At 46.5% G+C, this 23,300-nt stretch overlaps 1 protein-coding gene across 4 annotated transcripts; it reads right to left on the bottom strand.

Moving 5' to 3' along the window:
* Nucleotides 1-943: 943 nt before the first annotated feature.
* Nucleotides 944-23,207, bottom strand: TTC34 (tetratricopeptide repeat domain 34). Of its 4 annotated transcripts, XM_060276174.1 has the most exons (10): nt 23,056-23,207; nt 22,222-22,351; nt 21,842-21,956; nt 20,054-21,682; nt 18,455-18,680; nt 16,061-16,253; nt 12,426-12,592; nt 10,114-10,384; nt 8,967-9,181; nt 944-2,345 (listed from the first exon to the last, which is right to left on the bottom strand). In XM_060276174.1, exons 3-10 carry the CDS (start codon nt 21,856-21,858, stop codon nt 1,824-1,826), a joined length of 3,240 nt encoding a protein of 1,079 aa, XP_060132157.1. In that variant the 5' UTR covers nt 21,859-21,956; nt 22,222-22,351; nt 23,056-23,207; the 3' UTR covers nt 944-1,823. The 4 variants fall into 4 exon arrangements, with proteins under 4 accessions (XP_060132157.1, XP_060132158.1, XP_034976186.2 ...); XM_060276175.1 differs by lacking the exon at nt 22,222-22,351; XM_060276176.1 differs by lacking the exon at nt 944-2,345 and adding an exon at nt 5,137-5,769 and having other exon boundaries at nt 21,842-22,351.
* Between the last annotated feature and the right edge of the window lie 93 nt (nt 23,208-23,300).

Genomic DNA, 23,300 nt, shown 5'->3' with positions numbered 1-23,300 from the left:
TCACATAGTTTACAAACACACCTCTTCCATTTGGGCAAGCAAGAGGCATTACCAGAATTCAATGGCACATTCGAGCCAGGCAAAAACCACTGAGGGGGGTGGTCTGGGGAAGAAGAAGAAGAAGAAGAAGAAGAAGAAGAAGAAGAAGAAGAAGAAGAAGAAGAAGAAGAAGAAGAAGAAGAAGAAGAAGAAGAAGAAGAAGAAGAAGAAGAGCTTGGATTTGATATCCCACTTTATCACTACCCTAAGGAGTCTCAAAGCGGCTAACATTCTCCTTTCCCTTCCTCCCCCACAACAAACACTCTGTGAGGTGAGTGGGGCTGAGAAACTTCAGAAAAGTGTGACTAGCCCAAGGTCACCCAGCAGCTGCATGTGGAGGAGCGGAGATGCGAACCCGGTTCTCCAGATTACGAGTCTAGCACTCTTAACCACTACACCACACTGGCTCTCAACTGGGGAGAGTTCCAGAGACCATATAGAGAAGCCACAGGCCACATTTTGACCTCTGGACCTGAGGTTCTCTATAGCTGATACATGCTAACATGAAAGCTGCCTTGTACTAGGACATGGCCTCTTGAAATCCTGCACTCTATGTGCAGGCAGAGAAATTGGAGAGACCATTTCACTGAGATTCTACATTTTGCTAAATGCCCACCCTCCTGCCACCCGCAAGGTCGTATGGAGCAGCTTTATCTATGAGAAGATCTTCTATGAACTGGGACCAGCAAAAATCCTTGGCTGAGAAAAGCAAGGATGATAAATAATGATGTCAACTGATCCTATTGCTCAAAAGTAAGCCCCATTGAGTTAGATCAGTCTTACTCCCCAATAAACATGTATAGGAACAGCAGCTGTAAATAATTCTAAAAAATACTGTGTTCACTAGCTGGTTGAAAAACCATACCTTCTTCTTGCCTTTCAAATATTCGTTTGATTTTTTTTTATTTTAAAAAAATCACAACTTGGACAGAATGATTTTGTTATATGGAGGGCATTCAAGAAACAGGATGCTGTACAATAGGAGGCATCTCCATATATGTTCTCTGGTCTTTACAAGCAAAAGAAAGAGAAAAGAAAGAAGAAAGTGTGTCCTTGTCTAGGTTTATAAAACACTGGATAATAAGGAAGGATGGATCCATTCATTTGTCTATCTGTGCCAGCTTTGAACGTGCTCATTCCTAAGTCGATTTCTGCACTACTCTACAATTATTATTGGTTTTTTTTTAAGGCGCCAAAAATTGCATTGATTTTCAACACACAGTTTCATAAAATACACACTTTTGTATGTCCTGACTCTAAAATATGCAGTCTGGTACATTTTGGGTGAACTATAGTATCACAACATTGGGTGATGTGCAAAAACTGAAGAGTAACTAAAGGTAAAGGTAAAGGGACCCCTGACCATTAGGTCCAGTCGTGACTGACTCTGTGGTTGTGCGCTCATCTCGCATTATTGGCCGAGGGAGCCGGCGTATAGCTTCCAGGTCATGTGGCCAGCATGACAAAGCCGCTTCTGGCGAACCAGAGCAGCACACGGAAACGCCGTTTACCTTCCCGCTGTAGCGGTTCCTATTTATCTACTTGCATTTTGACGTGCTTTCGAACTGCTAGGTTAGCAGGAGCTGGGACAGAGCAATGGGAGCTCACCCCGTCACAGGGATTCGAATCGCTGACCTTCTGATCAGCAAGCCCTAGGCTCAGTGGTTTAACCCACAGCACCACCTAGGTTCTAGTAAATATGTTACTTCGGGAAATGCAAATCGAGATGGTTGATTTAAAAATGCAGGTCATGAGAAAGCCCCCTGTGACCCAAACTGAATAAATTATTGTACTCTGCATCCAGAAGCCTCCCGTTTAAGTCTTATTTTAAGTCTCTTAAGCTCAGTGTTGTTCTGGTTGATCATCAGGCCATACTCTGCATTCTTCCAGGATTCTTCATAACGCCTTGCTGCAAAGGAGGACTGAGCACTTTGCAGGAATGCTTTGGACAGTGCATCCCCATCGTGATTGGCAGCAATGATGGTCAGAGCCAAAGACTGTCCCAGCTGAAGAGCTTGGATGTACTGCTTGACTGCCAGTTCCTCCTCTGAGGTGGACAAGAGCAGATGTCCCTGCAAGCAGTAGTCCTCAATCTGAGTCTTCAGGCTGTTCTTCCCATGGTTGGAGATCACCTTGTCCATGTCCGTCAAAGCCTTATTGTAGTCCTTCAGGTGGGCTAGGCAAGCAGCACGTTGGCGGAGGTATCGCGGATTGCCATTACTTGCCAAGACGGCCAGTGAGTAGTAGCCAACAGCCTTTGTGTAGAATTGCTCTTTCACCAGTGCATTTCCTTCTTTGGAAGCAACCTAGAGACAGGAAGAATATTGGTTACCCCCAGTCCTAAAGTAGGTTCTTCTCTCAGAAGTACGTCTGACTAAAGAGCTGTAGCTCAGCAGTGGAGTATTTGCTTTGCATGCTGAAAGTCCCGAGAAGTTGGTTATGAAGGGTTTGGGTATGTTTAGGCTGGAGACTGTGATATGAGAACCATCTCCAAATATACAAAGGGCTGTCACATGGAGGATGGAGCAAGTTTGTACTCTGCTGCTTCAGAGGGTAGGAGCGGAACCCATGGATTCAAATGGCAAGGAAGGAGACTGTGACTAACCATTAGGAAGAACTTTCTCACAGTAGGAGCTGTTTGATAGTGATGGACTCACTTGGAAGATGGTGGACTTTTCTTCATTGGAAGTTTGTAACCAGAGGTTGGATGGCCACCTGTCAGGGATTCTTTCACTGTGAATCCTGCATTGCGTGGGGTTGGTATAGAATGACTTGGACATCCATTCCCATTCTACAATTCTATGATTCTATAATTTTAAAGTCTTGAATTTCTGGATAACGCTGGGAATTCCCCCTGTCTGTTATGCATGGATGTTGCCTCAGGATCAGTCCCTGGCATTTTCAAGTGGGACTGGGAACGCCCCCTATCTGAAACCTTGGAGAGGCACTGATAGTCGGGGTAGACAATACTGAGCCAGATGAACCAATGGTTTGTCTTGACCTAAGATAGCATCCTTAGGATCCAGTAACTCATGATGCTTTCATTTGAAGAAAAATAAATAAACGAGGACCGTATGCTTTCAAAGTTGCTTGCATGACACCACTGTTGCTCTCAGATAATATGCTCTATCTCATTGGGAACACAGAACTCAGCCTGAAGTGTCAGTTTGAAACCAATCTGGATTTTCCACGCCAAACACTTGTGAGTTATGCAAGAAGGGGTTTAAGTAGCCGTAGCGACATTTCTGCCAGGGGTGGTGGGTGGGAAGGTCACCATGTACCAGTGCCGATTAAAGCAGTCATTTGGTTGTTTCCCCCCTCCTTCTCACCAGTTTTGGATGTCCTTTTAGGAATCCTGGGGCTGATGAATTAAGCTGTCCATGAAGTGGGTGAAGCTAAAATAATAAGTGCCTACTGGATCTGGCCAAAGGCGCATCTGATCTAACATCCTGCTCTCACAGTGCAAACTAGAAGCTCCAAGTAATATTCTGAGGAAATGGAGGAAGGATCACATTGTAGCTGATCAATCACAACATGCAAAAGATACAGTACAGAAAATCCAGTTGCACCATACTAAGACCACAACTGCACTATGCATTTAAAAGCAGTATCATACCACTTTAACACTCAACACATGTTGAGAGTTGCTAGAAGACCCCTATTTTTTGCCCGCAGCTACAATTCCCAGAGTGGTTTGACAGACAAGCCTTCTTGTCAGGGAGCTCTGGGAATTGTAGTTCTTGGGGGGGGCGGTAGAGAGTCTCCTAACAACTCTCATCATCCTTAAGACTCATTGTAGAGCCATAGAAACACAAGAAGTTGTCTTCTATCATGTGAGAACATTGGTCCATCTAACTCTGTAATGTCTAGACCAGTGTTTCCCAAATTTGGGTCTCCGGTTATTTGGGGACTACAATTACCATCATCCCTGACCACTGGTCCTGCTAGCTAGGGATGATGTGAGTTGTAGTCCAAATACATCTGGGGACCCAAGCTTGGGAAACACTGGTCTAGACTGACTCCGGGGTTTCAGATGGATTTTTTCAGCTCTATTTGTAGATGCTGGGGACTGAACACAGACCTTCTCCATGCAAGACAGATGCTCTACCACTGAGTGTTGGACATCTCTAGGATTCCAGACAGGGGACTGGAAGCTGGACAGGAAGAGGAAGGTACAACAGAGATGGAGGTGAAAGAGAAATAAATATGGAACAAGAGGGATTTGAAAATTCTAACTTGGAATGTAAACAGACTGAATAATAAGACTAAAAGGAATACAATTGAACATGTTGCAAAGAAGCTAAATTTGGATGTGATATGCCTCCAAGAAACACACATTGCAAAGAAAAATAGAAGAATTTTATAAATCAAAGTCTGGGAAAGGACTTTGCAACCTCTGATTTAACTAAAAAAAGAGGTGTTGTAATGTCTATAAAGCCAGAGTTGGACCCCCCAAAAACTATTTAAAGATGAACAAGGAAGAATATTGATAACCCAGATAACATCACATGGAGAAAAAGTATCTCAAATATTTTATTATGGGGGCCGAAGCCCCCACAGCCCCTAGGAGTTGGCACTTTCCTTCCATTTCAATTCATGAAGGGCAATCAGGAGACCTTCATTAGGGCACTGTGGCTCTAATGGATTTCTCATTACTGCTCCTTTAGTGCTCATAAACGAAAACAGCGCTTTCACCACACTGCTGCACAGCAAATGTTTAAGTAATAAACAATGCCATCAGTAAGTTGTGCAGAGGGCTGCTTTATCAGGGCAAATAGGGCACTGTCCCACCATCCTGAATCTTCCCTCAGCTGGTCCTTTTTAGTTACAACCAGTCTAGTGGGTGGCATTGCCCATCCTCTTCCTTCTCTGTCTCAGTAGAACTCAGCAGGGAGAAGGATGGGGATGCAACTAGAATGGTTTGGCTCTGCCTCTGGCTTAAGACCATTAATTCCAATGGGTCTACTCTGAATTAATGCATCCATCCTGAAGTAAATAACGGGCCCTTTGAAATTAATGGACACGACTTAGATTAGATCTATTAATTTCAGTGGGTCTCCTCTGAGTAAAAAAAGAAAGGGGGTGCTTAGTTCAGTTGACAATCCTTGTTTACTACAACTTTATTCTACTCTTTACCAAAAGGAGCTCATCCATGCCTTGTGTTCTTGAAGGAGTGTGGCATTGTGGTTAAAGTGACTATATCACTGGCTATATTAATAGAATCATAGAACTGTAGAGTTGGAAAGGACCCTGATGCAGGAATCACAGCTAAGGAGTCCCTTACAGGTGGCCATCCAACATCTGTTAAAAACAAACCTCCAATGAAGGAGTCCACCACCTTCAGAGGGATTCTATTCCTCTGTCGAACAGCTCTTACCGTCAGAAAGTTCTTCCTAATGTTTAGATGGAATCTCCTTTCATGTCCTTTGAATCCACAGGTTCAGGTCCTCCCCTCCGGAGCAAGGAGAACACAAGATTGCTCCATCTTCCATGTGGCAGCCGTTCAGATATTTGAAGACAGCTATTATCTCACCTCTCAGTCTTCTCTTTTCCAGACTAAACAAACCCACCTGCCTCATTCTTTTCATTCCGCACTGGAACAGCAACTCTGAATTTTGAAAAGAGCTATCGCTGAAGACTTTGACCAAGGCCAGGGAAATGCTTCACGTTTAAACCATCTGCCAGTAAGTTCCTTTATCGCATCTCACATCTTACAGCTGGCAATGCGAGCTGGAAAGAAAATTGCTTCTATTAAAATTACTGCTAATGCACACGGCAGCCTAATTTAGCTCCCAAAATATCAGGGCAACTGGAGGGATGCCAAAAAAACTTGTATAGTTATACTGATTTTTTTTGTTTTTGGTTGCTTATTGATGACTGTAGGGGATCAAGGCAGGGGGCTCTGGGGTTGAAGGTCTCACACGTTTTTCCATGGGGCAACGGCTGGGACTGGGAAACAGACCCACTGTTCAAATTTCCCATAATGTCCCAGACCAGGGGTGGGGAACTGCAGGCCTGAAAACTGAAGGCGCCCCTCCGGTCCTCTCTCTCTGCTCCCCAGGGCACACCTCCTCACTCGCTGCGCTTCACCCCTTCCTTCCCCAATAGTTTTTGCCTGGCTGGAATGTGTCTTTGAGCCTGGCTCATGCCTCCTGGCATGACCTGAGAGTCATTGAGAGAGACAGTGCTTAGAACAGTCCTGTGTGACCTGGGAGAATCAGGGTTGGCACCACCACTAGACAAAACAGGGCAGCTGTTGGTGGACAGAGGTGTGCAGGGCTTGCCAGTAAAATAGACTTCTGCACAAGTGTCAGGGCTGGAGTCAGATCAGGTCACCACAAAAGAGGCAGAGTGCCATGTCAGTGAAGTTAACACTTCCCAGTAGGTCTTGCCCCTATGGAACCGTTTCCAGGACTGAAGGTCCCTCCCTTCCACCCTTTCTAAGGCTCCTCCTATCCCAGCTGTTTCCCAAGTAGTCTCAAACTGCATCTGCCCACCTCTGGCCTCTTTTCTGCTCTCCTCATTATTCTGTGTGTTCTTGCAGACCAGGGTGGAGGGGGAGCTTGTCACAGCAGGAGAGGGATTCTCAGCCATCTCTTGACCCCCCCCCCTCCTCTGCTGCAGCCTCAGAGTCTGAACTGCTCCCTGTCACAGTTTCCTACTGCTCACTAACCCCTGTTGCCCCTTCAGCGCCCAGCCTCTCCTCCCAATCTTCTCCTTTTGACCTTTCCTCAGTGTCTTATCACCAATCTCCAGGCTTCGAGCCTTCCTCCTCCGGAGTTTCCCTTGGGTTTCCGGCTGGTGCCTGCCACCACTCCACTTCGTCCAGCCAATATCTGACATCAGGCAAGAAAATATCTTGGGGTGTCCCTGAATTTACTGTCATGGACTCTCTCAAATCCATACATGTCTCTGAGCCACTCGTCTCACCAACCCTGCTTTGAATCCTCCTTGAGTGTTCTTGCCCAACTGGAATGTGTCCTTGAATTCTGAGAAGGCTGCCTGCCTGCCTTGGAGGAGGACAGAGAAGGGTGGGTGGGTGTGTTTAGAAACTCGCCTACTGTCCCAAAAGTTTTTTTAAAAAAATCATTCCTTGCTCCTCCCATGTTTTTCTCCGGCCCCACCCACCACTGGCATGTGGCCCCCAAGAAGGGAGCATTGCCCTGAGTGTAACTGATGCTGAAGCTGCTGATGTATCTCAAAATGGAAGGAATGTATGGGACAACTGCATTTTTCTGTATTGCAGGGGGTTGGACTAGAAGATCCTCAGGGTCCCTTCCATCTCTACAATTCTATGATTCTATGAATATATACAAGTCCACTTACGCATGTCAATTTGGAAGTGTCCCTCATTTGTGTGCCCCCTCCCCCCGGTGCATTTGTTTATTTGGAACAAGCAAAAAGTGGCTTATTTGGAATAGGCTAGGGTTGCTGCCTAACACCTTGGGACGGCGAAGGCTTGCATATCTAGTTTGCTACAAATGGAAACCTCTTAGGGAAAAGGCAGCTAAATGCATGTAGCTAAGAAACATTTCGCTTCTAAGTAAGGAGTCACTTTGCCCCCCTGGAGTAATGTTCTTGGTCGTCCTTTTAACTCCCACATTAAGTCGGTGATTGGCAATTAGTTCTTAAAATCTCCCAGCTTCTTTCTCCCAGAAGAGATATGCCCCCTCCAACTGCCTGCCTGATTTAGAGTAGAGAGGCTCTTTGCCGCAGGGATTGATAAATTAATACTTGCTTACTTAACACCCTCCTGCTGGCTTGCGAGGGGTGCATACAAAACAGTCCTCTCCAGGCCCTTTATTTATTAAGCGTATCAGCACACAACACAGGGTGGTGTGTGTGTGTGTGTGGTTGTTGTTGTTTTTTAAGGGAGGAGCTGTTTTGTGTTTGTTCAGGCCAGCCTGATCCAAAGAATCCACAAACAGCTTGTTTGTTTTTGAAAAAAGATGGGTGTCACTTGCAATTGGAGAGAACAGGATCAGGGGGACAAAGCCAACATCCTGGGTAACCTGAACAGGTATCATCTGGGAGAACCAGGATGCAGGATCTCTCTTTCACCTCCAAACTGATATTGGTGCAATCCTGAGCAGAGTGAGTGAGTGAGTGAGTGAGTGAGTGAGTGAGAGAATGAATGAATGCAGATGAGGTCTCAACTCCCTTCTACCCCAGCCAGCATGGTGAACAGCATGGTGAATACAGAACGTAGGAACAGACATGATAGAAGTTGTAGTCCAAAAATATGGTGATGAGGAATCTGTGGCCGCTCTATATTTTGGTTGGGACTTTTCCATTGGCCCCAGCTGCTCTGGGCAATGGTCAAGGACAGCGTTTCCCAAACTTGGGTCTCCATCTGTTTTTGGACTACAATGCCTGTCATCCCTGACCACTGATTCTGCTAGCTAGGGATGATGGGAGTTGTAGTCCAAAACAGCTGGGAAGCCATGGTCAAGGATGATGGGAACTGCAGTCCAGCACTATATTGAGGTCCACAGGTTCTCCAGCTTGCATCGTAGAAGAGATTGTGGATCTGTGACCCTCCAGGTGTTTCTGGGCTCCAACTCCCATCAACTCTACTGAGGAACACAGAATGTAGGAACAGAGTCAGACACGATGGGAATTGGAGTCCAGCAACATCTGGAGATAAGGAACTTGTGGTCCTCCATGCATGATAGGAACTCCAAGTCCCATCAGCCCCAGCCAGCTTGGACAATGGTCAAGGATGATGGGAGCTGCAGCCCAACAACACCTGGAAGGCCACAGGCTCTCCATCTCAGATCTATCTGTTTAACTGCTCTCTTGTTCCTCCAACGTATCTCCCAATGTGATAGTGTTCAACTAGACGAGTTGGTATGTTCACTGGTGGAGAAGCGGGGATAACTTCAGCTGAAAAACAGACCTCATTTGCACCAAGCAGGCAGCTTTACCTGAGCAAGGCTTTGCCGTTGCTTGGTGTCCAGGAAGCTCATCAGGTACCCTATGTCTTTGTAGTCATTTGTGGCCAAACTGGCCAAAATATGGGCTGCGACATTCATGTGGCTCTTCTTGGCCTGGAGCATTCCAAAGCGAGCATTGATGGAATCACTGGGTGCAGAGTGACCAAACTCTCCCTGGAGGTGCACCAGAGCCTCATTGTCTCTCCCTGCCAATGAACATCAATAAACTGGTTACCGGGATAGGCTAATACAGTTCTTGCTTCTCTCAGTTTCTCATTTTTCCTCTTAGATTTCCACATCAGTTTGAACTTAAAAGGAAGAAGATGACATTCTCATGAAAATTCATCAGAATCTTAGCATGACTTTCTCCTAATATGGACAGTTTTGTACAACCAAAGCAGATTAGAGTGGTGCTATTACTTTCCTCTGGTCATCTGGTCACTATACTTCTGTTGATGTAGTAAATGGCAGCTCCCTGCCCAATGGATCTCTGAAGGGCTCCATGGGAATATTGTCATCAGCCTACCTTACAAAACTGTTGTAAAGGTGACTGACACGAGACATGCACATGAAACATACTCTGAACATAGTAAATTGAAATGTGTGCCCACATTTCAAGCTGTGCACTTTGTCCTGGATCGTAGGCAAGTCAATCGAAAAATCACAATTGTTTTGCGTTTTTGTTAAAACATTTGGGGTGTCCTTCCTGGTTTTTACTTTTTGAAATATGGCAACCCTAGATCATCACCATCATTCTGCTTAATGTCAGAATAGACTTCTAAGCTATTTACAAAGTATAACAACAAGCTGCAGAAACATTACAACCTAAACACCCACAATTAAAATGCACAATAATGACACAGCAGTTCAAACAGGAGACTCAGGTGAAGAGATCAAGGGAACACCTGGGTTAACAGCTGCATTATCAAAAGCCGGCAGAATGCCAATGCTGATGGGGCCTCTTCCATGTTTCAGCAGGGAGTGCATTCTGCAACACTGGGGCTTCTGCCATACCATGAGCTGATAATCATCACACCTTGGCAAGACTAACCAGGTTCCATTTGTTGCTAAGAAACAGTGGGTGACAGTAATGCCAAATAATGAGATGGTACTCCAAGATATTTGAAAGATCTCTTACCATCCGCGGCTAAAAGGTCCACATAAAGGATGTGACTCTCTGTGTCCTTGCTCTTTATTTTCACAAGCAATGCCCCAGCTACAGCGAGGTCCTTCAGTGTCTCTCCAATGGGCGGCTCTCTGGTAGCAATGAACTCTGACAGCCTAGCCCTGCAGTGGTCATACAGCCACTGATGGATCAACATCTGGGCCTCCTCCTTTAATGAAAGAATTTCTGAAACTGCTATGGCTGGGTTGGCTCTTAGGGCCGAGGTTAAATTGTGCACAGCCTCCTATGTGGATAAAACAAGAGTAGTTTTTTTTAAAGCCTGCTAATTGTTTGCACATCATTTGTTGTCATTATTATCAGTTGTCTCCTATCCACAGGCTTGTGGTCATCTCTGGGGACCTGGGCCAGGATAATGGGGAGGTTGCCTCTTCTTCTTCTTCCTCCTCCTCCTTGCAGTGATCCGCTCACACCACAGCCTGGCTTCCCCTCCCCTCCCCTCTCTCTCCTCGCTTCCTTCCTCCAGCGCCATGGGCTTCCCCACTGCTTCCTGCTAGAGCAGCCAGAGTGAGGAGGAAGAAGGGATGGCTCGGCAGCCTGTGGGGAGGTACAATAGCACAGTCGTGTCAGTGTTGGTTGTGTGTGTGAGGGGGAAGGAAGAAGAGAAGAGTCATTGGTTCGGGAGTCAGTTCATGCCAGGGCTCAGCACCGTGAGTTGTTGTTTGGAGGCTCCGGGAAAAGGTGCTGGAACTGTGCTCCAGCACACTCTGGTGGGGGGGGGGGGAAGCCCTGGTTATCATGATCAACAACAGCATTATTTGCATTTATATCCCACCTTTTCCTCCAAGGAGCTCAAGGGCATACAACAACTCTGTGAGGCACGTCAGGCTGAGAGGCAGCAACTCGCTCCGAGTCACCCCTGCCTTCCGTCCTAAGTCATTGTTGCGGCACCCCCTGCGACACCCTCTTGGCTCAGCGCACAGTGCGCACAAACCAGTCGCTCTCCCCTAGATTGGCTTCTGCCCCTACTCTGCCTGGCAAGATGTCTGCCCCTTACCAGGTGTTATAAGACTCTCCCGTGTGCCCTTCATAATCAAAGGAGGCGCTAAAAGAGTTTAATTAGCCGGAGCAAAAGTATTGTGAGCTAATTTCTATGCGTCCCCCTGCCCGCCTGCCTTGCTCAAAGCCAAAATGACATTTAATTATCTGCCTTTTCTATTAGTTTGGTAAACAAAGGGCTTTCTTTTCAATCCCGAGGTATTAAAGATGCATGCGAGATGCATGCGACAGGGAAAATTAAAGCCTCTTCACTGTCATGCGCCTGCTATCTTGGAAGGCAGATAAGCTAGCCATCACAGCCTTCCCCATTAAGACGGGCCACTTGGGGGCTACAGATACAGACACAGTTTGCATTTAATGGTTGAAAGGGGGGGGGGAGAAGTGGTTTTTTTCCCCTCTTCAAAATGTTAATCCTGTTTAACCTTTATCAAAATATCCTTTTTTGTCCCCTTCCAGGCCTTTGCGGGATTTAGCAGTGAGAAAAAGGAAAAGCATTTATAGCTCAGTCAGATCTTCTCTCTCTTGCTGTCCCTCAGGCCTCTCATTCTCCCCCTCCTCTTTCTTCACATCATTATCCTGGCATGACCTGAGAGCCAGCGAGTGGTGCAGTGGTTAGAGCAGCCCTGCACAACTCCCCCTCTCCCCCCAAAAGAAATCAGAGTTGGCACCCCCAATTGGGATAATTGGGCAATGGAGGTTGGGGTCCTTTTGGAGGGCAGAGATCTGTCGGCTCTACCAGCCCAGCTGACTCCCAGACTCTGACTGAGAGCATTGTCTTGTCCTTTGCCACAGGCAGCAATAGGACTTGATGACCCTTGGGGTCCCTTCCAACTCTACAGTTCTATGATCCTATGGTTTGTCTTGGACTGTCCTTGTATCCACTAGGCCAGGGTGGGGGGAAACTCAGGCCCATGGACCAAATACAGCCCTTGTTGCCTCTCTGTTTTGCCCTTCATACTTTCCCTAGGCACACACCCCTCTGAGCCATGTCCCTCACTAGCCTTCTTCTGCACCCTCCTTGAATGTTTTTTGCCTGGCTGGACTATGTCCTTGAATGCTGATTTACACTCCTTGGTCCACCCACTTCCCCTTAACTTCAGATGAAGATCATCTAATCCAACCCTCTACAGGAATATGCGGAGGTCTAACTTGCAAACCTTGCAATATCAGCACCATGCTCTAACCAAGTGAGCTATGATTCTTCCTCTGGCTCAAAGTCTTGTTTAGTAAGGAAGTAAGTAAATAGAAAAATAAAACCCCGTTCTTACCTTTTTCTGGTTCAGAGCTAGATGAACAAATCCTTTCCCACTCAGTGCCTGGGCATTTGTGGGGTCTTCTTTTAGGATGGCATTGAAATCAAATATGGCCGTTTTCTTCAGTCCAAGATGCCCATAACAGCGGGCCCGGCTAAGAAGCGAATCGACAGCATAACCTCCTGGAGCAAAACAGAAAGAATGCATGAAAATGAAACATTAGCGAAAATTGCTTGCACAAATGTTACATCAGTCAAAATGCTGCACATTAGGAGAAATTTGCACTAAAATGCTTATGAATTTTCATGAGGATCGTAGGTATTTTTTATTTTTATTTTGCAATTTGCTGTTAAATGTGTAGAACTGAATTTAAGATTGGGGAAAATAGTGATTGGAGAAGTGAATTTGACAGATCCTTACATGCCTAATCTGAGATAGAAGCTTTTCTATCATCCTAATTAATTCTGATTAGTTCTTGTTAGGATCTATCTAAGATTAGTATTTAATAGGTGTCCCCCCCCCCCGTTATTGTTATTAATTTTGCATTTTGGTCCCATCATTCCTCCAAGCAGTTCAGGGTGGTGTGCATGGGTTCTCTCCCTTTCTCCATTATATCTTCACAACAACCCTGTGAGGGAGATGAGGCTGAGAGAAGCAGTGGCTGGCCCAAGGTCACCCAGTGAGTTTCTTGGCTGAGTGGGGATTTGTAACCCTGGTCTCCTAGGTCCTAGTCCCAAGGCTTTAACTGCTGCCTGGACAGAATGATGATGATGATGATGATGATGATGATGATGATTGGAGGTGCCCTAGCTCTGCTGAGTCCCAACTTAATCTTGAAGTGATGTAGCCCAGGCACAGGTTCACCAGTTTGGTAGAAACTAGACCTAACACCCATTCATAGCTGCCAAGTTCCGGCCTGAGGAAATAAGGGACTGGACCAGAAGTAGCAGACCGGACGTAGCGCTGCCGCCATTTTGGAACTGGGCGGAGCATGCTCAGAAGCTACTGCCCTGTTCCAAAATGGCCACCATACCAGAAGTCGCGCTGCAGCCATTTTGGAACTGGGCAACGCAGCATCAAAAGTCGCTTCTGAGCATGCTCTGCCCAGTTCCAAAATGGCAGTCGCGCCAGAATAAACCGTGAAAAAACAAAAAATTCCATTTTTTCAGCTGGGAACAGCTGGAAAACGGGGGTTTCCCGGGGAATACGGGAGACTTGGCAGCTATGCACCCATTGATTCCTCCACTGGGCTCTTGGCTGCTTCTCAGTGACTGTCAACTGACTATCACACGACCCAGTTTGAAAAGACGTATTGCCTCAGCAATCCCCCCTGCGAGGTACAACAAGTATCTTCCGTGATATGCTATAGCTGCAAGCAATTCGGGTAGACAGGGGTGCCTTTTGTCTCCCTGAACAAGATGGAGCTTTATTCCTTTGCAGGAACTCATGCCGTATGCCCAGGGCCCAGAAAACAACCAATTCTTGAACCTGGGATCTAGAGAAATAACAGGCAGACTTTTCAAATATGCAAAGATAGTGGGAAGATCTTTCAGATATTTGGGGCCCAAGTCATTTAGGGCTTTAAGCACTAACGTGAGCACCTTAAACTGGGCCCAGAAAGAATCAACAATTGCAACTGTTTTAAAATGGGGGGGGGAGGAGGTGTTACATTGACATTTTAAATTCTACACAATATTGCTCCTGAGTAGATTCCAATGTATAGTTAGCAGAGTAACAACTTAAACACGTTGCAGGATCCCCACCCCCAAATAGACCAGAGGTATTTCATCCAGCAGAGCTGAAGGCAAATGTGCATAATGAGCACTCATATCAGGCATCCCCAAACTTCGGCCCTCCAGATGTTTTGGACTACAATTCCCATCTTCCCCAACCACTGGTCCTGTTAGCTGGGGATCATGGGAGTTGTAGGCCAGTTTGGGGATGCCTGCTTTACATGGTGGGTGCCCTTTGCAGGATCACACATGGTGCCACAGTTGCGTGTCGAGACCCTGCAACCACCCCCTCAAAGAGGAATAAAAACACTAGGACACATAATATAAGGTTAACGTTATTGGGCAAATTTAGGCCACAACTTTATTGGTTACAGAATGTGAGCGGTATTGGCTTAGGCATTGAGTCTTTCAGCTTGCATCTTGGTTTAAACTGGCCCTGGCCACACCCCCAACCAGCCGATTGGCCGGCAGATGGATGATGTGGCCGGAATCCGCCCGGGTGGCATGAAATAACGTCCCCACCCCCGGAGGCGAGTGGGTGGTCACGTGGTCCACTGCAACTCCGCCCCACCCGGAAGTGGAGTGGATTTCCCAGGGAGCTTACTGGCAAACAGGGGCTGGCTTTGCCTTTCAGTGTTAATTTTTGGAGGTTCACCCCCAGCCTCAGTAATCAAGTTTCTTGCTTTGTTTAATGTTTCTTGTTTGCAAGTTAACTTTTTCTTCCTGTTTAGCGGGCGCTGCTGCGGTCTTTGACTGGTTGCTGTTGAAGGACCGGGAGGAAATTTTCCTGCATTTGTAGGTTTTGTCTTCCCCATAGCAATTCATCACAACTTTGATGGTTATGGCCTTGGGTGGAATCTTTTAGCTTTTCTTCCCAATATGGGTTTGTGTGTTTGAAGTGGTGACTCACCCCCCTGCGGCGGTGATTCCAGGGTCCCCCTCTTAAAGGGGTTCTATATATATGGGTGTCACTAGCTATACACTGAAAGGTTGTCAGTGAACTACCCTGCATGCGGGGATATGGGCTTGGCTGCCTGCTACACTTGCATCTCGCAGAGCACCCCCATATCCCATTTACCCTGATGAGCCCCAGTTCCCACCGCCTGGGGAGCTGGGAGGGATACACACCCAAGGCCTAAGCCAAGGTCTTCCTATATTTGGAAGTGTAATAAAGTTGTGGCCCAATTTTAATTCCATATAACGTTGTCAGAGTCTTTATTCCTTCCTTCTGATCCCTGGGGGCTGGGGCTGTCGCTGCCTGGTCATGCAATAGTCACAAATCCAAAACATTCAGGATTGGCACTGTCCATAAAAAATCCAGTTGCAGCAGACTTAACTTTAAACTTACGATAGTTTACTTATAATAAGACTAAACCTTAACACTATATATGGAACACTACACCAAAAGGAAAAGAGAGAGAGAGAGAATGAAACCCAGGCTCCTACTAGCCTCACTATTATAGTCAGCATGACCTTGACAGAAAGAGATAACAGAACCAGTTTAAACCAGCTGAACTCAGCTTCTCTGAAGGAATAACTCAAAGATCAGTAACCTTCTGCTTGCTTCTTTCACACAGAGAAGCTTCCAGAACCCTCTTGAATTAATCAGATCTCTACCCAATCAGATCAATACTTTCTGTACTAAGAAATGCAAACTGACATATATGAGATCTGAATGCAACCCCAGCCAGTAATGTGGCTGCTGTGATCTGGAAGCCATTGAAGTTCCCTTGCCGTCTTCAAGGGAAGCCCCACAAAGAGTGCATTGCAGTAGTCCATTCCCTATATATATATTCAAGGGCGTGGGGAATAATAAAAAAACCCTGTAGAAATAAAGGAGGAGGGACAGGTTTTGCACATTAGTATTGACCTGTGTGCCTGGTTTTGCACAAAGTTGGCTACAGTGTGGTGTCTCACCTGCTGCGGTGATGGCAAAGGAGAGGTAGAGGATGGCTTCTTTGATGTAACACCCCCCTTGCTTGTTCTTTAGGATCGTCATGGCCCTGGAGTGACAGTGGCTTTGCATCAATGCTCGATCTTCCTCTTTTAAAATCTTCATGACCGTCAGGAGGCAGGAGGTCTCCCCAGTTTGGGTCATTTTCTTGAGCAGCTTCAGTAAAGGAAACACGGAGAAAAAAGGAATCAACACCAGGATTTAGGGATGAATCATAGAACTGTTGAGTCAGAAGGGAACCCCAAGGGCCATCTATAGTGCAGCAATCACAACTAAAGAAACCCAGGCAGATGGGTGGATCTGTCCATTTTAGGTTTTGGACATTTCTCATTCCCTTGCCTCTTGTCTTAGGTTCGGTTCTCCACATGTTCATGTTTGCAATTTTTTTTAAAAAAAATCCGTTGAAATTTGTCAGTGTTTCAGTGCAAATTTCTCCTAACATACAACTCCTAACATACAAATTGCAAGCAATTTTCCCCAACATCACATATTTAGATGCACTACATTTATTATTAACACTTTCCCCCAATGTACACATTTTTGGATTGGAGAAAGGCGTTGCAAAATGTGGAGAAGTGAAAATTCCAAAGGATAGCTGTGTTTCAATTCAGGTATTGTTTTGGAAAGAGCAAATCGGACGCATGCAGATAGTTTCTGGGAAGTGGGGTAGATAGAGTAAGATTTCCAGCAGCTGGGGGCAGAGATTTCATTGTCCTATCTAACTCCTTTCCCTTTCCCAACATGCCTGGAAGTAGCAGATCCAATCAAGCAAATTCCTTACAGATTACAGGATCTTTTTTTCAGAGTTGTGATGCATTAAAATAGCACAGGATTAAGATGTTTTTGTTAGCTCTCCAAAGCCAAGACAGCCATGCCCTTGCATGTAAGCCGGGGCTATGTGTCTTGGAGCATCTCTACAAAAAGCAGCTAAAATCGGTTCCTATGCAGACGCTGTGAGTTTCTGCGAGTCGTAAGCAAAGATAAGAGTGCCCTCTGCTGTTAAGTTATAGGTTGTTCTGAATTAGCTTTCCAAAAGTCGACAATCTTAATTCATGGCCAAAGGACGTGCGTTTGATTTTTGATTTATTTTAAAAATAAAAATGCTTACTATGCCTACAAGCACTTTGTGGATGATCCCTGCAAAAATTCCAGCCCTGCCAATGGTTCACCGCACATCTGGATTTCAGAATGGGGATTTAGGACACAGGAGGAATGGGGAATTGGAGTTCATCGCATCTGTAGGGTATCACACTGGCTACTTCTGGTCTGCTCCGACTGGCAGCCCCTCTCCAAGGTCTCAGGCTGAAGACTTTTTCCTTGCCTGCTACTTAACCCTTTTAAATGGCAAAGTCAGGGACTGAACAGGGACCCACTGAATGCAATGCAGATTCTCTTCCCCACTCTCCCATGTGATGAGCTGTTCATATAGTTTAGGTCTTAACTGATAGCATAAATGCACTGGGTTGTATTCAGCTGAGTCCTGCACAGAGTAGACCCATTGAAATGAATGGGGCTAAGTTGGTCACACTCATTAACTTCAATGGGCCTATGCAGAGCAGAACTACCATTGTGGGTTATTTCAGCTACCATGCAATGGTTGTGTGCTAAAAGCTAGTTATTATAGTGCAGCATTGTTTGGAGTACAGTCACTCAGACAGTGAATGTGTCTCTCTTTCTAGAGTAAGAAGCAGCTGTGGGCTGGGCTGGAAAACCTGACCAAGAACATATTATGGTGGCATTTCAGCATTATCTAAAGAATATGACTGAAGAACTACAAGAACATATCATACACAGCATAGAGGCTTTCTTTTTCACCTAGATTATTCCATGGCTGTTGACACATTGTGGATATATTATTTTGACATATGTTCAGTTTGCATGTTTATCTATTTCAGCTGTTGTATTATAGAGTTTTTATTTTATATTGGTATTCTCATAGAATCATAGAATTGGAAGGAATCCTAAGTGTCATCTAGTACAACCCCTGATAATCAAAGCTAAAGAATCCCTAACTTGTAACCATCCAGCATCTGTTTAAAAACCTCCCATGAAAGATTGCCCACTGCCTTTTGTTTTCTGGACATTTGTCTCTTTCATGTGTGTGTTTTTGTTTTTGTTTTACTCCAAGATTCAATCCCATTTTCATGTAATAAATGTTGTTAACATATCTATGGGTATCAAAGTCATTAGGTTTTCTGTCTATATATATATATATATATATATATATATATATATATATATATATAGTGATTGAAAAATTCATTTCACTTTGTTACCCTTTATCATTTTACCTTGTTGCTTCCTTAGTGATGATTTTGCCTTCTTTTGGCATGCCTTCCCCATCCCGCTGCTCTTACCTGGTTGCAATCGTATAGAAAGCCTTTTTTCAACTGAAGCAGAGCCAGCCTGGCCAAGAAGGCAGATCTCTGGGAGGTTTTGGAGAGAGCCACCAATAGGACCTTGTGAGCTTCATCTACTCGATCCATTTGGTACAGAGCATCAGCACTGAGGAGCTGAGATGTCTCATCTGAAGCATCCAGGTCCAACAGGAGAGAAGCCAGCTGGTGAGCTCCAGATGCATCACTGAAAAAAGAGGGGGGAAGAAGGTGTGTTCCCACAGATTATCTCTCTTGTTCTCTAACACTTGTATATTAGGTCCAGGGCCGTCTCAAGCAGGTCGGGCACCCTGACGCCCTGGCGCGGAGATAGCTCCGGCGCCCCGCCCTAGTGGGCGGGCGCAGTGTGCAGTATGGCTTCCGCGCGGCTTTGCCGTGCAGCGCCCTCCTGCCGGCCTGGCGCCCTGGTGCTCCGCGCCACCGAGACTAGCCCTAGAGCTGGGCCTGATTAGGTCTTTCTAGTATCCAAACAATATGTCTACAGTAGCCCTGAGGGTGGCCCAGGAAAGATGGACAGTGTTATTTAGGTCTCTGCAGGGTGTGCAAAGCTCAGCACAAGGAGAGACTTAAAAGTCAAGGAGAACAAGGAATATTCAGTGTTATGTTGGAGGGGATGCCAGGAAACAGGGAATTATGTTCACATGTGGTGGGGGTGTAAATATGTACAATTTTTCGGGCAAAGGGTGTTTAAGGAGATAACAGAAATCACTGGGTTAAAGCTGACCGAAGGTCCAGAGGTAGCATTATTATCAATTTACGATGGGGTGGAAGGTTCACAGGCTATGAAGGACTTGCTCACAAATTTATTGAGAGCTGCACGAATTATTATAGCTAGGAAGTGGAAGGGGAAAACAGAATATAAAATGGAAGAATGGTATAAACAGGTGTGGGATATAGCTATTAATGATAAATTAACAAGTGCCATTAAGGTAAGACGGCGAATATGCAGGTGAAATGATCTTGAGGAAATATGGAGGGTGTTTGTAGAATTTGTACTGTTAAAATGGAAAGGTGTAAAACCATCGCAAGAGGGGTTGAAATTTTGAGAGGTTGGATAGTTACAATGGAATGGTCTTGGTAGTGGGGTGCACATTTTTATTCTTATTAATTGTGGTTATTACTTTGTCAAAATAAAATATCTTTTTTAATTAAAAAAAAAGTGAGGGAGAGCTTCACACGTGCAATGGGGAAGTGCCCAAGAGAGGTCGTTGGCCCCATCCACCTGTCAAAGTCGGCCTGTGGGCGGGTGGGGAGATAAAGATTTGACCCGATGGGCCAAAAAGCTTCCCCCCTCCAACACAGGACATTGCAGGTGCCATCAATCTGCTGAAAGGTGCCTGAAACACCTTACCAGGCTGTGCCACATCTTTACCTGCCCTATAGGTATAATGATGCCTGATGGACGTCTGGGTGAGTGTGGTATAGCAGAAACGGCATCCGTTTCCAATTGGGGAGGCCTGCTGGGTCTAATTTGGCCCACAGGGCAGAGGTTCCCCAGCCCTGCACTGCAATATCAACTCACCTGTCTTTTAAATCATTGGCCCAGTGAGATTTGCTTACCCTTCTTTCACTTGGAATCCATCTAGCCCTCTTGGTTTGTTCTGATGGGGAGCTGTGCTGCCCCTGGGGTCCCGGTTCCTTTCCAGTATCTTCCTTGCTTCCTCTTGTAGAACGATCAACAGGAAGCCCCTTTGGTTCCACGGTATGTAGGACTTGATGACAAAGCTGGTCTCCTCAAATCTAAACCTACAGGCAGTGATATAATCCAGGGCGGTCAGGTAAGGACTACTGCCCCAAGCTCGGATTAAGCCACGGCCACAGAGAGCCTTGATGCAACTGCTGGGGTGTGGGGAGCTGTACTCTATGATCTTCTGGAAATCCTGCAGGGCTTCTGCACAACGTTTGTCATGGAGGTGGCAGAACCCCCGGAGGGCAAGGAGGGTGTTGTAATAGGTCTCCTGCTCAGAATCCAGAAGGTGGTTGCAGATTTCCAAGGCACCCTGGACGCTGCCCTCCAAGAGGGAGCAGTCTGCCAAGCGGACATTTAGTTCGCGCCTGGCGCCTGGCGAAATCTGAATGAGGAAGCGAAGAGTTCGGATCACTGGGGAGAGAAGCTCCTTGCCGCTGTCGCTCCGGACCTCGGGTCTGGCACGCACAACTTCTCTGTAAGCAGCAAACTCCAGATCCAGGGTTGCTCTGGCATGCTTTTCTACCCTCTCAGCATCCTCAGTGGTGAAAAGTGCCTCAAAGTGCCTTGCTGCCAGGCCGGGGTTTGCCTCAAAGGCAGCTGTCATGTCCTGCATCATCTCTGCCACCCTCCCGCCCTGAGAGAAGTATGAAGCAGCCCTGCCCATGAGGAGTCCAGGCGCTCTTTCGTCCCAGAATGCACCACTGGCTGCCTTGCTGCAGACAGAGACGCCTTCCTGGCATTTGTGCTTCTCCAAGAGGCGGGCTGCCTGGGCCTGGAAGGTGTGGATGTCTTCTGGTGAAATGGCAAGCAGGAAGTTGTAGCAGCCGCTCTGCCAGTTTTCCAAGCCCCCTTTGCCGCAGCGAGTCTTCTCCTGAAGTGAGACGAAGTCAGAAAACGCCTGGATTATCTGCTGCAGGTGGTCCCTTTGCCGACCGCGCACAAACTTCACCGTCTCATCCCGGCGTTCCGCAAAAGCACGCAGATAACCTGTGACGCCATTTTGGAAGTGGGTCCGCGACAGCACCTGGGCCAACGCCCTGGTGAGGGCCAGCTCTACACAAGGCTGGGCGTCCAGCAGAGAGTCGCATCGCCGCAGCACTTCCTCGTAGTGGCCCAGTTTGAGCAGGGCCTCCATCTTGCAGAGAGAGGCGGCCGTGTTGTTGGGGTTGAGGGTCGAGAGAAAAACGGCTGCCATTTCGATGCTGAGCAACGCGTAGTTCAGGCCACCATACTGAATCTTTGGTATGGGGCCGCCATCCCGACACCACTTTGATAACGTGGCCGTCACTTTGGTGTGTGACTCTTCTCCCAGGGAAGCCACTTTTTCGACAGCTGTCGGGACGCTGCAGCTGAATGCAGCCGTGAAGAAGGCAGTGGCGAGTGAAGGGTCACCTGCAGCCAATTGTTGTTCCGCCTCATCACAGAGCAGATGCGCCTGGTCCTTAGAGGACATGGTGCCCTCTCTGTTATCGGCAACCATGTTTACTCCACTTCCAAGCCTGTTTTTAAAATATATATGTTTTTTTAAAAAAACAAATAGAAAAATGTCAAGACTTACCTTGTTTACATGGCAGCAATCCATCAAAATACACTTGAAGGGGTCATAAGGGGTCATAAGAAGAGCACTACTGGCTGTTTTCTACAACACACTCTCTCACCTGTCTCCAGCCTCCATCCCAGCAAGCAAAAGGCATTATCAGAGTCCAGGGACACATCCCAGCCAGGCAAAAAAACTCAAAGAGGGTGTGAAGCAAGATTGGTGAAGGGTGTGGCCTGAGGAGAATTCCAAGGAGCAGACAGATATTATTATTATTATTATTATTATTATTATTATTATTATTATTATTATTATTTCTTGGATTTATATACCACCCTATACCCAGAGGTCTCACGGCAGTTCACAGAAAAGTCTCACAGATAGGTCTGGAGAGTCACATTTGATCCACAGGCTGGAGGTTCCTAGAAGAAGTGCCTTTTTTTTTTCTTTTAAAAAATGTATTTAGAAGCCACCATCGGAGGTGGTAACAACGAAACTGACCAATCACCGTGCTAGATTCCAACTCCTATCCCACACATTAAACACTCGCTTCTGTCTGAGACTCAGGAAACACCGTGACAGGGAATGAGGCTGCCATTGGGAGTAGCACCGGAACTGACGATTCACCGTGCTAGAGAAGAAACAAAAAATGAAATTTTTAAAAAAGTTTCTTCTTCCATTAGATTCACAAAACGTTTAGGGGTATGCGTACCCCTGCGTCCCCCCAGAAAAAAGCACTGCCTAGAAGCATAGGATTGTAAAGTTGGAAAGGACCCCCAAGAGCCATCTAGTCCAACCCCCTGCAATGCAGGAATCCTGCCCACAGTCGTCCCTGGGTGGGCTCAAACCATCAACCTTCTGGTTAGCAGCCAGGCACTCCAACCCACTGCACCACATGAAAAAGGAAGACATAAGCTGTGCTCTTGCTGGAGTTTTGGCTCTGAGGAATCTTTGGATAATTTGTCCCTCCCTTGGAGAAATTCAATTCCTCTACCACAAATGGGAGAGTTTTGGGGGCCCAGTTGCCAACAGATCTAAAGATAATATTGGTAGAGGGACGCACAGCTCTCTCCTGCTTTTGTTTATGAGGAAGAGCACCCAGTTCCATGAAATTATGCTAGAATAAGGCACCCATGCACCTCCCCTGATTTTCTGTCTTGGGGTGGGGGGTTTCAAGCAGGGACTCGCATATTCTCTGGGCAAGTGTGGGTTTTTATAGTGGGAGGGGGAATCCTCTTCCCATTTATCTGGCATCTTCCCCATTTGCTGATGGCAGTGGGGGAAAAAAAATCAAAACAGAGAAAGCAAGAGTCTGCCGAAGGGGTGGGGACTCACATGTAAGAAAAGCGGTTGCATGAATTCTTGGTTGGGGGTTCCTGCTGCCCCCCCTCCTGCTTTCATTGGAGAGAATGGATACCTGTTTCAGGCTACGTCTCCACCGTAGAACATGGCTCCCATAAGCAGGAAGGCATGGGAGGGGGGAAGCAGGAGCAGCTCAGACAACCACATGCTCAGCTGTTTCCCAGGAGATGGTAAACACTGCCTCAGACCGCTTGGTCCCAGCAGGGACAGAGGGGGGG

The sequence above is a fragment of the Zootoca vivipara genome, chromosome 6, assembly GCF_963506605.1.
Source record: "Zootoca vivipara chromosome 6, rZooViv1.1, whole genome shotgun sequence".
Classification (NCBI taxonomy): Eukaryota; Metazoa; Chordata; class Lepidosauria; order Squamata; family Lacertidae; genus Zootoca; species Zootoca vivipara.
This window is presented reverse-complemented; position numbering and strand designations above follow the sequence as displayed.